The 16,244-nt window shown below is 40.7% G+C and overlaps 1 protein-coding gene across 11 annotated transcripts in view; it reads left to right on the forward strand.

Moving 5' to 3' along the window:
* The window catches only part of TRIM55 (tripartite motif containing 55), a 60,156-nt gene that overhangs the window by 31,909 nt on the left and 12,003 nt on the right, over nucleotides 1-16,244 (forward strand). For 6 of the 11 annotated variants that reach the window (XR_004644749.1, XM_034763017.1, XM_034763010.1 and 3 more), the window contains 2 exons: nucleotides 1,591-1,878; nucleotides 3,455-3,499. The exons of 2 other annotated variants lie outside the window; for them this stretch is intronic. Coding sequence is in view for 8 of the 9 variants with exons in the window: in XM_034763017.1 (XP_034618908.1) it covers nucleotides 1,591-1,878; nucleotides 3,455-3,499 (333 nt within the window). In the remaining variant the exon portion in view is untranslated. Of the gene's footprint in view, nucleotides 1-1,590; nucleotides 1,879-3,454; nucleotides 3,500-4,308; nucleotides 4,400-16,244 lie in introns of all 11 variants that reach the window. 3 more of the 11 variants (XM_034763011.1, XM_034763014.1, XM_034763013.1) reach the window with 3 other exon arrangements.

A 16,244-nucleotide genomic window follows, 5' to 3' on the forward strand; every position in this document is an offset into this window, starting at 1 on the left:
ACACCAAAACAATACCTGCTAATATCCTTCAGCTATCAATATCGGCAATTAACTTACCAAGCAGGACAACTTAATCTCTTCTGCAACTCCAGTTAAGTCCTGACTCCAGCACCATGCTGAGGTCATTGACAGTGGTGCACAAACAAGGAAGCAAATAAAGAGTCCGTGTTTATGGCAAAGTTCTGATTTAACAGAACCAGGGTGGGAGGGGGAATAAATTATCTAGATGTATGCCTTCTTTGATCTATTTGAGGGCTTACACGGGTTTGTGCCTGTTCTCTGTGGATATTCTTAAATCAGTTTAGAAATGGCATATATCTATTTAACTTGATTCTTTACCAACTTAATCTAAATCTAAATAAGCAAATTTAAACTGATTTAAGAGTGTTCACATGCAGAGTTGCACTAATTTAACTTCATATGTAGACCAGGCCTAATTAGAAACTGAACTGCCTCATAATTTTGTGAAGTCCGACACCTCCTGAGTGAAAAAGAATATAGAGATATGCTGGTCTAGCCCATTAGTAATTTTAAAAAGCCATTATGAGTTGGTCAGACTGGCATGTGGGGGATGCAGTGTGCAGGATGCTTGCAGTTTAGCTTTTTCCTGTTGGCCTAGGGAAAGCAAAGTAAAAATGTTGTAATATCTAGTCATCTGTACTAATGGTACCATGTGGTCAAAACCTGCAGTTGGCTAGTCTGGAAAGACTTGACATTGATAGAGAGGGTGCAGTTCTGTCAGCTGCTCCAGTCATCGATAAGTCAACTATTATATATAAACAGTTGTGTGGTGGGCAAGCATTTATCTCTATTGTCATTATAGTCTGTTTATTCTACCTGCTCATGTCAACAGAATCAATGTTGAGTGATACAATTCTGTATATTTATTTTTAAAAATAAATTATTGTCCCAATCCCAAACCCAAGGAAATGATTTAAAAGACTCCAATTGACTTCAGTAGGCAGTGGGTAAGACCCCACATATGTCATCTTCAATGTGTGAGGCCAGTACTGGAAGTTCTTACGCATTGTGTAGTATAGTTTAGCTCAGTGATTACACAGAGATGGGAGCTCACTTGAGTATGAACTCAGGTAACTGAGTAAGAACCTCCAGATTGGCACTTAGACATTTCTGTACACTAGGTAGTTTTTAGGCAATATCTCTAAAATAAAGGACCTCATTCTCCTCTCAGACCATTTTTTACTATCATGTGAATTCACTGACTTCGGTGGAGTTATTCCTGATTTATACTTCAGAAGAGAATCAGGCCCAAAGTGTGTAATGAAATTAATGAAAGGAACATCTCCTTCAGTCTTTTCTCAACCAAAGTTCCCTTTGAAGCTAATGGGAAGTTTTGCTGAGTGGGGCTGCAGGATTTGACCCAGTGTTTGTATTTTCCATACATCCAAATGCTAGACACTTTTGCTCTGTATTTCAGTTATAATTCTTTTGGACCTCAAACAATAAATTCTTTGCAGTGAGATAAAAACAAACATGGCATGCAGAGAAATACGGGCTGAACACAGGAAGGTAACATAGTGCACTCTGCTTGTGTGTTTTTTTGTTTTTACTTTATCTATCCTGATGAAGGGTGAGGTTGTGCCAAGTGGTGCTCGACAGACTGCGGAGTCTGAAACACAAATGCCATCAACAGCAGAAACCATCGATCCCTTGTTTTACCCTAGTTGGTATAAGGCCAAATCACGGCAAGCAAGCGGCCCAAGTTTGACCCAACTGAGTGATGGGTTGGGCCAAGTAGGGCCGTCCGTTTCTCTGGAAATGAATGTAAAGAAGGCAGAAACTACAGAAGCAGCAACAGGCAATGAGTGTGCACCTGGGAGTGGTAAGGAAATTAGCACAACTGCAGCTACTTCCCAGGTTAGTGTTAATGATATCTCAAAGTGTATTTGCATGCAGCTGGGGTCCAAATGGGATATAATATTGAAGGAAATTTTGTTTTAAAAAAAATGCAGAGGCAAACCATTATCTCAGAAATATGGAAACACAACTCAGTGTGATTTCAATAAAGTCCATGAATTAATACATTTGATTAAAAATGTATTGTGGGCCAGACTCTCAAACTTAGGAATCCACAGGGGTGTGCATATATTTTCTTGTGCCTAACTTATGTGCCAGTGCACCCAATATGTGGAAGTAAATACCTGAGGCGCTCATGCATGTGGTCAGTTAGATATCAGACACATGTCTAATTGGCCATGTCTGCACACATCAGGTATTTACACATTAGTGGCAAACAAATCCACACAGTTACCTTTATGCAATGTTGAAAATCTGAATCTATATGTCACATGCAATTTACAACCATTGCATAGGCAGCTGTTGCTTGAGACTTACCTACTGTAGTTTTACTGCCGTATCTGTCACACATCTGGAATGTACGGTTGCTCTTGGTTAGCCTTTTCTCTATGCACACTGGGCTATGCAAGCGTCAAGGTTCTTTTGTTTGTCTGACGGCAATTCTAAAAGCATGGTGTGATTTAAGTTAATTTTGCATTGTAAATAACTGTTCCAAAAGTTTTCTTTCAAGAGTGTTTGCAATATGATCAAAGATCAGTATGAGCATCAGAAATGCTAGCCCTGTATTAGACTATCACTATTATGACATTGGTATTGATGTAATAATGGGATGTCATGTGTTTTTTATTTTTCTTCTTAAAAGGACACTGTCAGAGTTTGGCAGACCCCAAATTTGACTTTTTCCTCTCTGTTTGTTTGAAAAGTCCATGTAATTCTTAATGGGCCAGAGATTCATGGAGTGGAGCTGAGGAACATGTGAAAAATGTGCACAACACACATGCGCCTGCATTTGTGTGTGTAAATTGGTTAAGGCCTAAATTTAAAAAGTATCCACTAATTTGGAATGGCTCCATTTCTGGGTGCCAAACTCAAGAGATGTAGGTTTTTGAAGATTGTAGACCTCCTGTTTTTGAAAATTACTTGTGTGCATGCTTGTGTGTGCTGTGTACGTGTGTGCCTGAGCATGTATGTAGCAAATACTTCAATGCTATGTTTTTTCTTAAAAAAAAAAAATAAATAAATAAAAAAATCAGTGTCAGCAGTTTGGCACTCATGAGCAACCCTACAACAATAAACCAGTGTGTGGCGGGGGGAGGGAAAGATAAAGAAACAAGAGTAAATTCAGATATGACATATGAGGACAAAGCTCTAATGACTGAGGGCCCTCTCCAATAACCACTGAATTCAGTGGAAAGATTTTCATTGATGTAAGTCATAATGAAGGCTAAAATTGGCCTACAGTTTTCAGTGTTAATCCTTCCAGGCCGGGACTTTATTTATGAACAAGAGTAGAGTAAAAATATTTTTTTTAATTATGAAACCTACCATGACAATGTCGTCTTAAGTGTGTTCTAGACAAGATGTCAAAAGCAGGTACTATTCAAAATGAAACTTCTTGTTGCTGTTGTTTCAACAGAACTGTTACAAAGAATTAGGGCCGCATCCTGCACGCCACACTCAGGTAAAATGCCCATTTACTTATCTTAGTGGGAGATTTGCCTGTGTAAGGACTGTAGTTTCCGGCCCTTATTATCAGGAGCAGTAAAATAGCAGAAATAAATGTTTGATGTGACTTTTACTTTTTGGAAACCCTACTGCAGTGGCTTTCAAGCAAACCAAGGAAGCAAACTGAAGCAATTAGGGAAAGTAGAAATACAAGAGTAAACAAGGGGGAAAGAATATTTTTTTAGAGTTGGGACAATTCCTGATGGTTGTGAATCATTGTGCACTGGTTACCATGCTTCAATATTTGTTGGAAATAAGTATGATGTGTATGTACACTGCTGGAGGGGTAGCAGGTGAGCAAATAATGAGGGTGTGGTTCTGGGGCTGGGAGGAATTATGGGTGAGATTCACAAAGGAAGGTGGGTAGTCATGGTTTTGTAGGTCAGAAGGGTTGGTGGGAATGTGTTTTTAATGGAAGAGTGGTGAAGCGGTGCTTGGACAAGGAGAAATGGCAAGGTCATATGTAAAATGGCCTCTGCCATGTGGCAGTGATCATGTTAAGTAGGCAAACTTTAGTTTGTTTCCTGCCTATGATTTTAACAAAGACCAATCTGGCATAGTTTCTAGAGTCATTGATAAACCAAATAGAGACTGGGTATATTCATCATGTCCCTGTTTTCATCAATCTCTTAAGTTAAATAATGACATGTAAAAGAATAACTGAAAAAAATGTTCTGAAAACTGAATCTCTTCACCAAACCTGGTGTTGACCAGCCCAGTTTACTATGACAACATTAGTGAAGCATTCTTCTTATTTCCTCACAGGAGTTAGCATTCTGCATATCAGTTTTGGCTTTTCTTATCATACTGCATCGTCTCTGGAGTCAGATTCAATACATGATTTTTACTTTAATGGGTAGGAAATGTTTTGTTTTACCATTAACTAACAGCACAAGTAGTTTCTCTGGTAATGTTTCTAGGTGGTCTATAAAGGATTTTTTCTCTTTCTGCCATCTAAAAAGAACCATGCTAGCTTATAATACCTGCTGCCTAAAGCTTTTTCTCCTCACACTCCCAAAATGCCATCCTAGAGTTTAATCCCGCATGGTTAAAAATTAAATATCCTTGATTAAAAAGTGAGGGAAACCCTGCATCAAATTCATGGGCTCATATTTCAGTTGTTTTTAGGCATTTCAGTAGCTATTTGAAACTATAAATCAATAATAACAACAAACTACCACTATTTTTGTGATCTTTATATAACATAGTCATGCAAACTTACCCAATGAGTAGTGAGTTTTGTTACAGTCTTAAAGGTATCACTTTGTATGAGAAAGGGTTTCTTTAGGAGCTACAATGCAGATGAAAGACTCTACATATAGATTTAAAATTCTGCTCCTTACCTCTCATGACAGCAAACTATTTATTATGTGAAAGAAACAATTGTCATTCGTAAGGTCATAGACCATTTTGTCATAGATCTTTCTCACTTTGTCCTAGGAGTTTGGAGGGTTGTTTTGGTTTAGTTTTTGAGGTCCCTGAGGCTGAATACTTTTGGGTCAGTTTCCTCCCTCTGTGCATGCGTGTAACTCCTGTTGTCACCAACGATAAGAACACTATTGGTGAGAACAGATTCATAATAAAATATCAAGTCGTACATTTTACAGCACTGGGCACTGGTCTGTTCTGGAAAAGGTACTAAGACTTTGGACTGAATAGTTTTTTGAGTAGTGTCATTTCTCATAGTAGTTAAGGAAGAAAATTGATCTTCCTTTAGAATAACATATGAGCCAGATTCAGCCCTGCCAACACAGTAAGTGTAATGTGTACCCTCTGCAGTGGACTGGGCTATTATTCCCCTGGGGGATTCCACCCCAACATCTCTCTGGGTTTTCAGTGTGGGAGGGCAACAGGAATTCACTGAAACTGCTCATTTCCTTGCTATGGGGTCTATGTCCCCTTCCCCTGCCAACACTGTCTGTTTCTGGGGTATTCTGCCTGCCTGCCTGCAGGTCCACTTAGATCTTCAGCAGACGGAAGGTTGCCGCTACTTTTCTCCTTTGTTGCCTCCCTCCCAGGCCTGGTCCACACTAACCCCCCACTTCGAACTAAGATACGCAACTTCAGCTACGTGAATAACGTAGGTGAAGTCGAAATACCTTAGTTCGAACTTACTGCGGGTCCAGACGTGGCAAGCAGGCTCCCCTGTCGACTCTGGTTACTCCTCTCGCGGAGCAGGAGTACCGGCGTCGATGGCGAGCACTTCCGGGATCGATCCCAGAAGATCGATTGCTTACCACCGGACCCAGAGGTAAATATAGACCTACCCTAAGTCAACATTTTGCTTCTGTTGTTCTGTGCCTGAGTTTATGCCAGGAGAAGCTGGGAATTAATCTGGTTCTGAAAATAACACGGAGCAAAATCATTCCTACCTGAGGCTGAAATATTTCTATCCTGTTTGGCTGAGGGCCTTCTTTTGATGGGATTGTTAATAGAACCTGAAAATTTCCAAGTATCAGGGGGTAGCCGTGTTAGTCTGTATCTACAAAAACAACAAGGAGTCTGGTGGCACCGTAAAGACTAACAGACTTATTTGGGCATAAGCTTTCGTGAGTAAAAACCTCACTTCTTCGGATGCAAAATTTTATGCCAGGAGAATGAAAATTTCCAGAGAGCTCTAGTGAACTACTGGATATACTGGTTGCTGACAGACCACAGTATCAAACGCCAGGTGGAATTTTGCAATACATGCTCTTTGCAACCACTATTGCAGTAACCCCAAATGCCTTCTTGCCTGGCCTTCACTCTGGGGGCACCATGGCTTACACATGATTTGCAACAAATAAAGCAAAATAGAAGGTGACTATAACATTGGTGGTGGACGTCTTGGCAGAGCTTGAGCAACTGAAATTTTTGAAGCCTTATTCTCTTATCTGCTGTTAAAGGTACAGAAAGTGTTCTATGCCTCCATCACAGGCTCTGTGAAACTTGAACAGCAGACCTTTTGTGGCTTGCCTCCGTCCAGCAATCTGGGCTGAGCAATCAGCTATTGAGATTTCAGAGCAATACACTCAGGGGTCAACTGCAGCATCTTCTAGGTTTCAGTTTCAGCCAGTATATCTTGATGCAGTGCTGAATTGTGTTGGGCCACATCACATATCTGGTTCATGTCTGTTTTGTCTGGTTCAGACCAGCAAGGAAACATTGGGCCCTCTGTGAGAGTAAGTTGCCAGGTGTGCTCAACAGGGCACTAATTAAATCCTGTTCAATAAACTGTCATTCAACACTGATAATCTTGCGAGCTACTGACAAAGATTTAATCTCCCATATTTAGGAGTGATTACTGAGAAGATTACAACAAAGCAACTCTGATAATATCTAAATAATATCCTTGACTCTGGTTAGCTTAATTTCAGACCTGGATATGGAAAACGAACAGATTTAGTAGCACTGTTGATGATCTCCTCTTAGAGCTGAATAAGCCACGTGGCCCAGGTGATATTAAATCTAGCAGCCACCTTTGATACCATTTAGCCATAAGGTATTGTTGATACAACTTCTACATCAGACTGGAATGAATGGATTAGCCCTTGAGTTGCTAATCCTTTACTCCTTCATGAATAAATGATTACAGTGGGTGATGTTGGGTAGTTTTTCTTCTACTCCACATGCCCTTGTATACAGAGTACTGAAAGGGTCTATTTCATCCCTGCCACTATGTCCTCCTCAAATTATTGATAAATATATTGTATAATTCCAATGGAGTTAATGTAACTCATTGACTTTGTCCAGACCTTCATCAACTTAATCTGTCCTTTCCGATTTCTATCCATCGGGTTTTTGCCATATTCCATTGATATTTAATCATTTCACAATGTCTCTTCTCAAGCCCAGCTACCTTTATTTCTAATAACTGAATCTCCTACAGCCCTCCCTAACTCTCATTGCTACTTACCACAACCCTTCCGGCATCTGGAAGGATTTTCTTGATGCGTAAGTAATGGCCATCTTCCTGTGTATCTGCTGGAAGAAAGGGATCGCCTCCAAGACCGGTAACATTTTTTACTAATTCCTAAGGATAGTTTGCCACAATCCGGACTACTGCACCTGAGAAAGAGACATGCATCTTTGAATAGACATACCCTATTAAAATAGACTGAAAGTGGTAAATTACACAACTTCCTGTAGGCCACAAATGATATCTGGATTGATTTATTTGTATTATAATTAGTTTAGAATAATTTCTGTATTTCAGTTGCAATGGTCACCAACATAGTGTGGTCCAAAGAGCAGCAACCCGATCTCCCATATGAAAAATAAAGAATAGATGCATAAATCACCAAAAGCAGCAAAGAGTCCTGTGGCACCTTATAGACTAACAGAGCATGAGCATGAGCTTTCGTGGGTGAATACCCACTTCGTCGGATGCATTCGACGAAGTGGGTATTCACCCACAAAAGCTCATGCTCCAATTCGTCTGTTAGTCTATAAGGTGCCACAGGACTCTTTGCTGCTTTTACAGATCCAGACTAACACGGCTACCCCTCTGATACATAAATAACCAAGTAATTACATATGGATGATAAAATAGTTTTTATGCAAATGACCTTAGAGACCAACATGTCCCTATCCTTTACCCACTTCTTATGGCATGATTAAATAAATAGTCAAGTAGCCACGAGAGACCATGTGCCCTGAGACCTCAAATGCTGGAAATGCTGATAGCTTTCTGCATTCAATTATTTTTAATTTCAAAAGGTATTTTGAAGAAAATAAACCATAAGAAAAAGAGCATAATGTTATTCTCATGCTTAATTTCCCATGAGCACAAATACGCTTTATGTATTATTGTAATAGTATATTTAAATTTCAGAAACAAACAGAAATAAATGAAAATTAAACTGTGTTCTGTACATTTAATTGAGAGACTCATAGTGTCAGATTCTATTCAAATTACTACCACACCAGTGCATCTTTTAGCATAAATTATACAGATAAAGTACAAATAACAGCCTGTTTTGTGTATCAATATCTGCACTTCTCTCACAGTGCTGGAATTTCAGTATGCAAAAACCAAGTGATAATTCACCATTGCTCATGTTTGTCATACATGCACAATAAAACATTTTACAGTGCTTATTAATGCAGTAAAGATCATGTGTTCTTTAAACAGTTAAAAAGCTGGCATCTTTGTATTTTTAAATGATACACCAAAGTAGATTTTTCTGTTTTGTCAGTATATCATATAGGCAAAGATGGGTATTGCTGTGTTGTGTTTACGGTCTTGGGTCCTTAATAAATAAGGTTTACTAGTCAGATCATAAAATGCAGGTCTCCATACTTTAGCCGTCCCATTCTTGAGTTTGAATAAAAACTGAGGGCTTGTCTATATAGGGAAGCAATTCTGAAGTAAGATAAGGTATAAATTTAAAGTGCTATAGCTTTTCTGGAATAACTGCCTATATAGACACTTATACTGGAAGAGTCCACACACACAGTTTTTCCACAATAACTATTCCAATCAATTTCCTTGTATAGACAAGCTCTTAGTCCCTGGTCCAGTGAAACACTTAAAAAGTTCCATTAACTACGGTGCCTTCAGTGGGAATGCTCATGTGCCCAAAGTTAAGCATAAGCCCAAAGTACTTAATTAAATGCTTTGCTGGATTAGGCCCTAATTAAGATCCCCAGGATTTGGCCCTGGAGATGGGTAGAAAGAAAAAAAACTGAATACAAACACCTCTGACATTGGAGTACTGTATTCAAAAGTCTGCACTCGGATCCAAATTTTGTGACGGAGCCCTATATATCTCATTTGCCAAACTAAAAACTTGATCCAAATACCAGGGGAACAGGCTTATTAGTAAAGCCTAAGGCCAAACATTTTTAAAGGTGGGTGTCTAAAGTTAGACATCTAAATCGCCGTTTAAGCACCTATTTAAGTGCTACTTATTTTCAGAGGTGCTGTATATCTGCTGCTTCCACTGAAGTAAGTACTAAGTACTTCTAAACATCAAGCTACTTATTTATGTTACTAAATATGGATCTAGCTACCTAACTTTAGGCAAAGAAGCTTGACTTTTGGGGTCTAAATTCTCTCCTTTGATTTACTCATGCAGATATCTGATAGCTGGTCCAATCCATGCACTTTAGGATCAAGTATCAGAGGGGTAGCCGTGTTAGTTTGAATCTGTAAAAAGCAACAGAGGATCCTGTGGCACCTTTAAGACTAACAGAAGTATTGGGAGCATAAGCTTTCGTGGGTAAGAACCTCACTTCTTCAGATGCAAGAAGTGAGGTTCTTACCCACGAAAGCTTATGCTCCCAATACTTCTGTTAATCTTAAAGGTGCCACAGGATCCTCTGTTACTTTAGGATCAGCGTCTGTCTGGGTCTCTGGTTGCTCTAGTTATTTTGTCTAAGATGAGGTAGAGTGTGCAATATTTTGTAGTCCAAATGAGTTACTTACTAGCAACACGTCATAGAGCCAAGAGTCTAAAGAAATACCATAGTTCAAAGGGACTAAGCCACATGTGTCTAGCTGAAAAGGAAATTCAAGTTAAATCATCCACAAACCGTACTCGATTTCATTTCCCTTTGCAGTCAGTATCTACAGTGCTGTAATTCTGTGAGGATATAACCTATAATAAAGATTGAGCTGTTTGGGGAGAGAAATGCTAATTGAATGACCTATGTTATTCTTGTTTCATGGGTTTTAAAATTTTCCATTACTTGGTTATAACCTTATGCTATCTACTAGAATTACCATAGGGACATTTCTGTCTGTATTCACATACTTGTAGTTATATCTGCCCCTGTTGCTGAATACTTTTATTTCTTTCAGCTGTGGATTCTCAATGTATTTGCCCATGACATAGTATTAAATCAAATGTCAGAGAGGTCTGTAATTGGTTACGTTTTAGCTAATTGCTAGTCATGTAAAAGTATTTTAAGTATGCAATGTAGACAGAGCATGGACAAAACAGATTATTAAAAGAAATGTGAGATCACACACTGACTTACTGCTCCTATACATTTGGTTTTCAGTTGTATTTATGTACTCTGTGAAGGGGCATTTCTAAATGTCAGTGTAGTGATCCTTTAGAATTATTTTATCCCTTTGTTGAAGACATAAATAATTTTCTCCCCCCACCCTCCGCCATAATATCAAGACTCAGCCCTGCAAGCCTTGCTCACCTCAATAGTTCTTTTGAAGTCAATGGGACTACTATTGTCAGTAAGACTTACTCATGAGAGTTTAGCTTTGGAGGACTGGATCTTATGCAAAAAACATCTAGAGGCAAAGTCTTCCTCTCAGTGCCACATAATATCTTGATTCCAACATGCTCTCTTCACCAGAATGAACTTTAATGGACCCCAACAGCAACCCTAATACAGGCAAAAAAAAATCCCGTCAGATCCTCAAGGCAGCTCTCAGCTCCATTAGTCTGCTCTCCCTATATGAATACATGCACATAGCATCAGCATGAAATATGCATAAAGGGAGAACAAAATATCAGACTTGAGCTCTGCCCTGTGGATCTGAATATCCTTGTATATAGATCTATAATAAGACTGATAGATGGATGGCTAGATATATAATATATGTCAAATGACTGAGCTGAATGACCAGAGGGATCAGTTCACTGTAAGTGATATTCCACCCTATGCAGTAGACCTGTGCACTGCTTAAGTGACAATTAAACCCTGTTTTGAGGCTCCTCTCTACTTGGCTGAATTTCAGTAGTGCAGCAAAAACAGAGGAAATATCAGGTGCGGAAGACTCATAGGCGAAACACACTCCAAAAATGTATGATTCTGTTTCTCTCTAACTTTATTACAGAGCTGGGTCTTAGTTTTAAAGTTCAGGTCAGTGGCCATTTGGTTTTGAGATTTAGTTTAGGATAGTTTCTTCTAGTTTCCGTTTTGCACTATGCTTTTATGCTTACTGCTAGATTTCGTTTAACAAATACATCCAACTAATGCAGGGAAATCCTGACTGATCTTCTCTTAGCATCTCTGTTTCCCCTTGCTCCTGACAGTTGTGTGATTCAGTAGTGCTGGTGACGAGTCGTGGTGACAATACATTGAGAGCAGCTCTCAGACAACTGTGTTCTTGTTATTAATTTGAGTGGCAAATAACAAACCTGAAGTTTTGCATTTTAATAGTCAGGTCTGTGAATTGTCTGATTAGTCATGAGTATCTTCTTGTTTGTGGGTATTTCAGTTTTGTTCCATTTCAAGTAATAATAGATCATAAGAATCACAGAGTGGACAAAATGATTTCTTCTGTTCAGATTGTTGTAATTACCTAATTTAAAAGCTGAACAGACTTGAATTCTGATCTCCATTAAACTGCCTTTTCAGGGCATTTCTCATTTGGTTGTTTAATAAAAAAAATTTTGAAAGGAAAATTATCACCTTCAAAAAAAGTATTATTTTCTTCTGTGTCATAGCTGAATTGCTGCTGTTTTATATCATATCACAGCAGATTCGCTTCACAACGGCACAACCCACCTGTTTGAAAAATTATTGTGTAGATCTCATCCTAATCCTGTGAAATACATCAGCTTTTCTGTTTAACAGTAAATGAGTCCATGCTAAGTAGTACTTGGTGATGTGTACCCATTACAGGTGGGTGAGCATTGAAATATTAGCCTACCTGGCTGCAAATGTGTACCACTGAAATTCCCTTTGACAGTAGGATAATTATGACTGTGAGCTTGTGTTTACACACTGCTTCATCCTGCTGCTCAACCTCCCTAGGTTATGAACAAGCAGGTATTGAAATGTGAAAGAATTAACAGCATTCTGGATATTTCAGTGCCTGCCTACTCACAAGAATAGCCCAAGGCATTAGAATGGAGGGGTAGGGTGGATGTGCACATGCAATTTCACAAACCAACACAAATTTAGGGCTGATTGTTAAACACAGAGTGTCCATTAAAATACTCATGGTGCAGTAACTATGTACACAAAGGGAGCAGCTATTGTTCACTATTCAATAGTTCACACCCAACTGTACATATTACAAAATGGTTTATTGATGGATGTTGCTGTTTATCATTCTGATGGGGTATATTAGACCCGGAGACCCCCTGCTGGAAGGCTGTCAGTCCTGCCACAGCCTGTCCCCAAAAGAGCAATAGAGGAGAAGCTTAGAGCAGCTGCTTGGGATGCAGCTAATCAGAAAGAGGCTGCCGGGAAGCAGCCAATCAGGGTCCAGCATGCTCATATAAAAGGAGCTGCAGGAACAGTGTGAATTCAGTCTTCTGGCAGGGATTGGGGGAGCAAAGAAGGTGTTCCTGGCTGGCTGATGGGACTCAAGGAAGATATAGGGCATGAGGAAGTGGTTCAAGGAAACACAGAGGGACATGGCATGTGGCTGCTACTTAGAAGGTCCCTGGGGTGGGGCCTAGAGTATTGGGTGGGCTTGGGTCTCCCCCAAAAGCCAGTGGAGAAGTGGCTGCACCCTGAGAGAAGGAAGTTTAGACAGGCCTAGGGAAGGGACTGTACGTGGAACTGTTACCCCTGAGAAGGGGGCTGAAATGAGACTGACCCAGCTAGAGAGCTGGGGTCACAGGACTAAAGGGCATGCAAAGAGTCTCCAGGGAGGAAGCCCTGTGGCCATAGGCACCAACTCCATGGGTGCTCTGGGGCTGGAGCACTCATGGGGAAAAAAATAGTGGGTGCTTAGCATCTACCAGCAGCCCTGCCTATCAGCTCCTCCCTCTCCCTCTCAGCGCCTCCCAGCGGCCCACCAATCAGCTCCTCCCCCTTCCTCCCAACGCCTCCTGCACACTATGATCAGCTGTTCAGCAGCATGCTGGGGAGGAGGAGGTGGAGCGAAGGCGAGGTGCACTCGGGGGAGGGAGCAGAATGGGGGCGGGAAGAGATGGGGTAGAGTGAGGGCAGGAAGATGCCTGGGTCGGGTGTTGGGGGAAGTGATGGAGTGGGGGCAGGGCCTGGGGTGAAGTGAGGGTCGAGCACCCCCAGGGAAATGAGGAAGCCGGCACCTCTGCCTGGGGCGCTGCTCCATCCCAGAACAGGAACCTTCACACGTAAGCTGGCCAATTAGGGCAGTGGTTCTCAACCAAGGGTACATGTACCCCAGGGGGTCTGCAGAGATCTTCCAAGGGGTACATCAACTCATCTAGATATTTGCCTAGTTTTACAACACGCTACATAAAAAGCACTAGTGCAGTCAATACAAGCTAAAATTTCATACGACTTGTTTATAGTGCTCTATATTCTATACACTGAAATGTAAGTATTATATTTATATTCCAATTGATTTTTTATAATTATATAGTAAAAATGAGAAAAGAAGCAATTTTTCAGTAACAGTGTGCTGTGACACTTTTGTATTTTTATGTCTGATTTTTGTAAGCAAGTAGTTTTTAAGTGAGCTGAAACTTGGGGTTATGCAAGACAAATCAGACTCCTGAAAGGGGTACAGCAATCTGGAAAGGTAGAGAGCCACTGAACTAGGGTACTGAGATAGGGCCTGTTGGTCAGACTGAGGACCAGAGTCTGAGGAGGGCTACACAGACATTGCCAATGGAGGGGTACCGTGATGGGTCTTGTTGTACTGTTGAAGGACTGAGCCTGGGGAGGGCTACAGAGAAAGGACACACCCAACTGAGGGGTACTATGATAGGCCCCGTTGGACTGTTAAAGACTGAGCTGAGGGAGGGCTGCATGACATTACCAAGGGCCCTGAAATAGGCCCAGTTGGATGGTATACCCCAGAAGGGGTTTGTTTTGCTGTGCACATGGACTGAATGTGACATGGACGGAAGGCTGAGTCACCAAAGACCCTCCTGATGAGTGCAGTGGCCAACCAGGGGCACCATGAGTGGAGAAATTGACAAAAATTGCAGGCATGCACACACTCGCCAGGGGTCCACTCACATGAGGTGAGCCCCACCCTGTTACAATCATCTACTCTTTTTTAATAATTGCTAATCAATGGGAGTTGCACCTGTTTCGCCAAAAGGAGGATTATCAGAATCTTTAACCTTCCCCTGGAAAGCCACCTGAGATGGGCAGAAGGGGCCTTGGTTTCTCATCTTATCTAAAGGGTGGCACTTCTCTTAGTTCAGCAGAATACTGCACTGTAATGCCACCATTGCCCACACCAGAGTGCAGAGCAGAGAGTGGGACTTAATTCCACAATCATCTATCTGTCTAAGAAGTGATAGTGTTATCAGTTGTTATATTATTGTTCTTAGGGTGTGAACACCTTTTGGCTGTCAGCGCACAGTATCACTGTCCTAGCAAGGAGAAAACACCTACACTCACAGATCCAGACCAACAAACACATAGCTGAGAAGATGTAGAAACATGAGATCAGGGCAAAGAAAAATGTTTAACTGTGCCATGGAATTTCTCTTTCTATTGCATGGTAGCTCCAAGAAATTAGAACTTGCTGCTTCAGCTGACATTTCAGCAAGTTGTTTTCTTCCTCGAGCGCTCTCAGTATTTTTCTGGCCTTCATAGAATGTGCAACATGTCCACAGCTCTTACGTGCCACCCCCAACATATTTACAATAACACAGCTAAGCCATTCATTCATGACTAAGTTAAAGTAGCATTCAAACCTTCAAAGCATGCTGTGTCTATAAACCCCATAAATTATGCTGGCTCTGTTATCTGATACAATGAATCAAATTCTTGGGTGAGTCACAATCTGAATTGGTGGGGTGTCTCATTCATCAGGTTTACCACAGCATCCATTTAAAAAAAATCTTTAATTTACAGCACTATGTATTTCCCAGTGGAACAGCTAGGCAGCATAGCCAAACTTGACTGATCCACTATTAGATTTTCTATCTATCTTTGGAGCAAAGTAGGAAAGTTTCTTTTGGCTGGAATTAGATGGGCCATGTCCTGTAAGGTAACACTTGGAAGTTTTGTATAGTTTAATTCAGTTCTTGGTTGTTTCTCCCTGCTTATCTGCTGGGAGAGAAAAGTGGAGGAAGAGAGAACCTTTGGGGGCAGGCAGTAGTGTGAGTACTAGATTTCTCACATTGGCAATCAGTACTCATTCATTGCTGGCGGGGGGTGGGGGTTAGAGGATTTTTTTTTTTTTATTGGACTAGTCTCTGGTGCAATTGGAAAAGGAGCAGGACCAGAAATGATCAGGGATAGCTGATTAACTAGAAAAGCCTCCAGAGATTTACTATGGGAGTATCAAAGAATGATGGATGGGTAAATCCAGAAAAGACCCGTCAGCTTGAACACCTGCATTTTTGTAAAACTGCTTCCTTCACTTTCTCCCACTGAGTAGGGCCCTGTAACTTATAAGTTGGAGTTGTGACCCACTTTTCCTTATAATTTTTTCCTTTCTGTTTTCTCTGACAGCAAGACTAGGCTTTGATCCAGACTGAAAGCTAATTGCTCTCAGTAGAGAGAGTAAACGTCTTTGGTATACATAAAGAAGCTGGATGGAAAGTTAAAAGGGTGTGCTTTTGTTAGATTTTGGCCGAGGCATTGAGATCGATTAGGAATGAAGTGAATGAAGGGTTTTGTTTGTCCCAAAAGACCTTTCAGACAATACCAACACAAGGAAGCTTTTATTTAAGATACTCTTCCCCAGAACTGGCTTCAACATTTGTTCAGACTCCCAGACCTGTGGTTTACTTAATATTCTGCAGGGAATGTATGCAGCCTACGCAAAAATAAGCAAATCTGAACTGTTTTTGCTCAGAACTAAATTTGGTATTGTTAAGGTCCTGAGTAAGTGACATTGCATTATC

This window comes from Trachemys scripta, chromosome 2 (assembly GCF_013100865.1).
Source record: "Trachemys scripta elegans isolate TJP31775 chromosome 2, CAS_Tse_1.0, whole genome shotgun sequence".
NCBI lineage: Eukaryota > Metazoa > Chordata > Testudines > Emydidae > Trachemys > Trachemys scripta.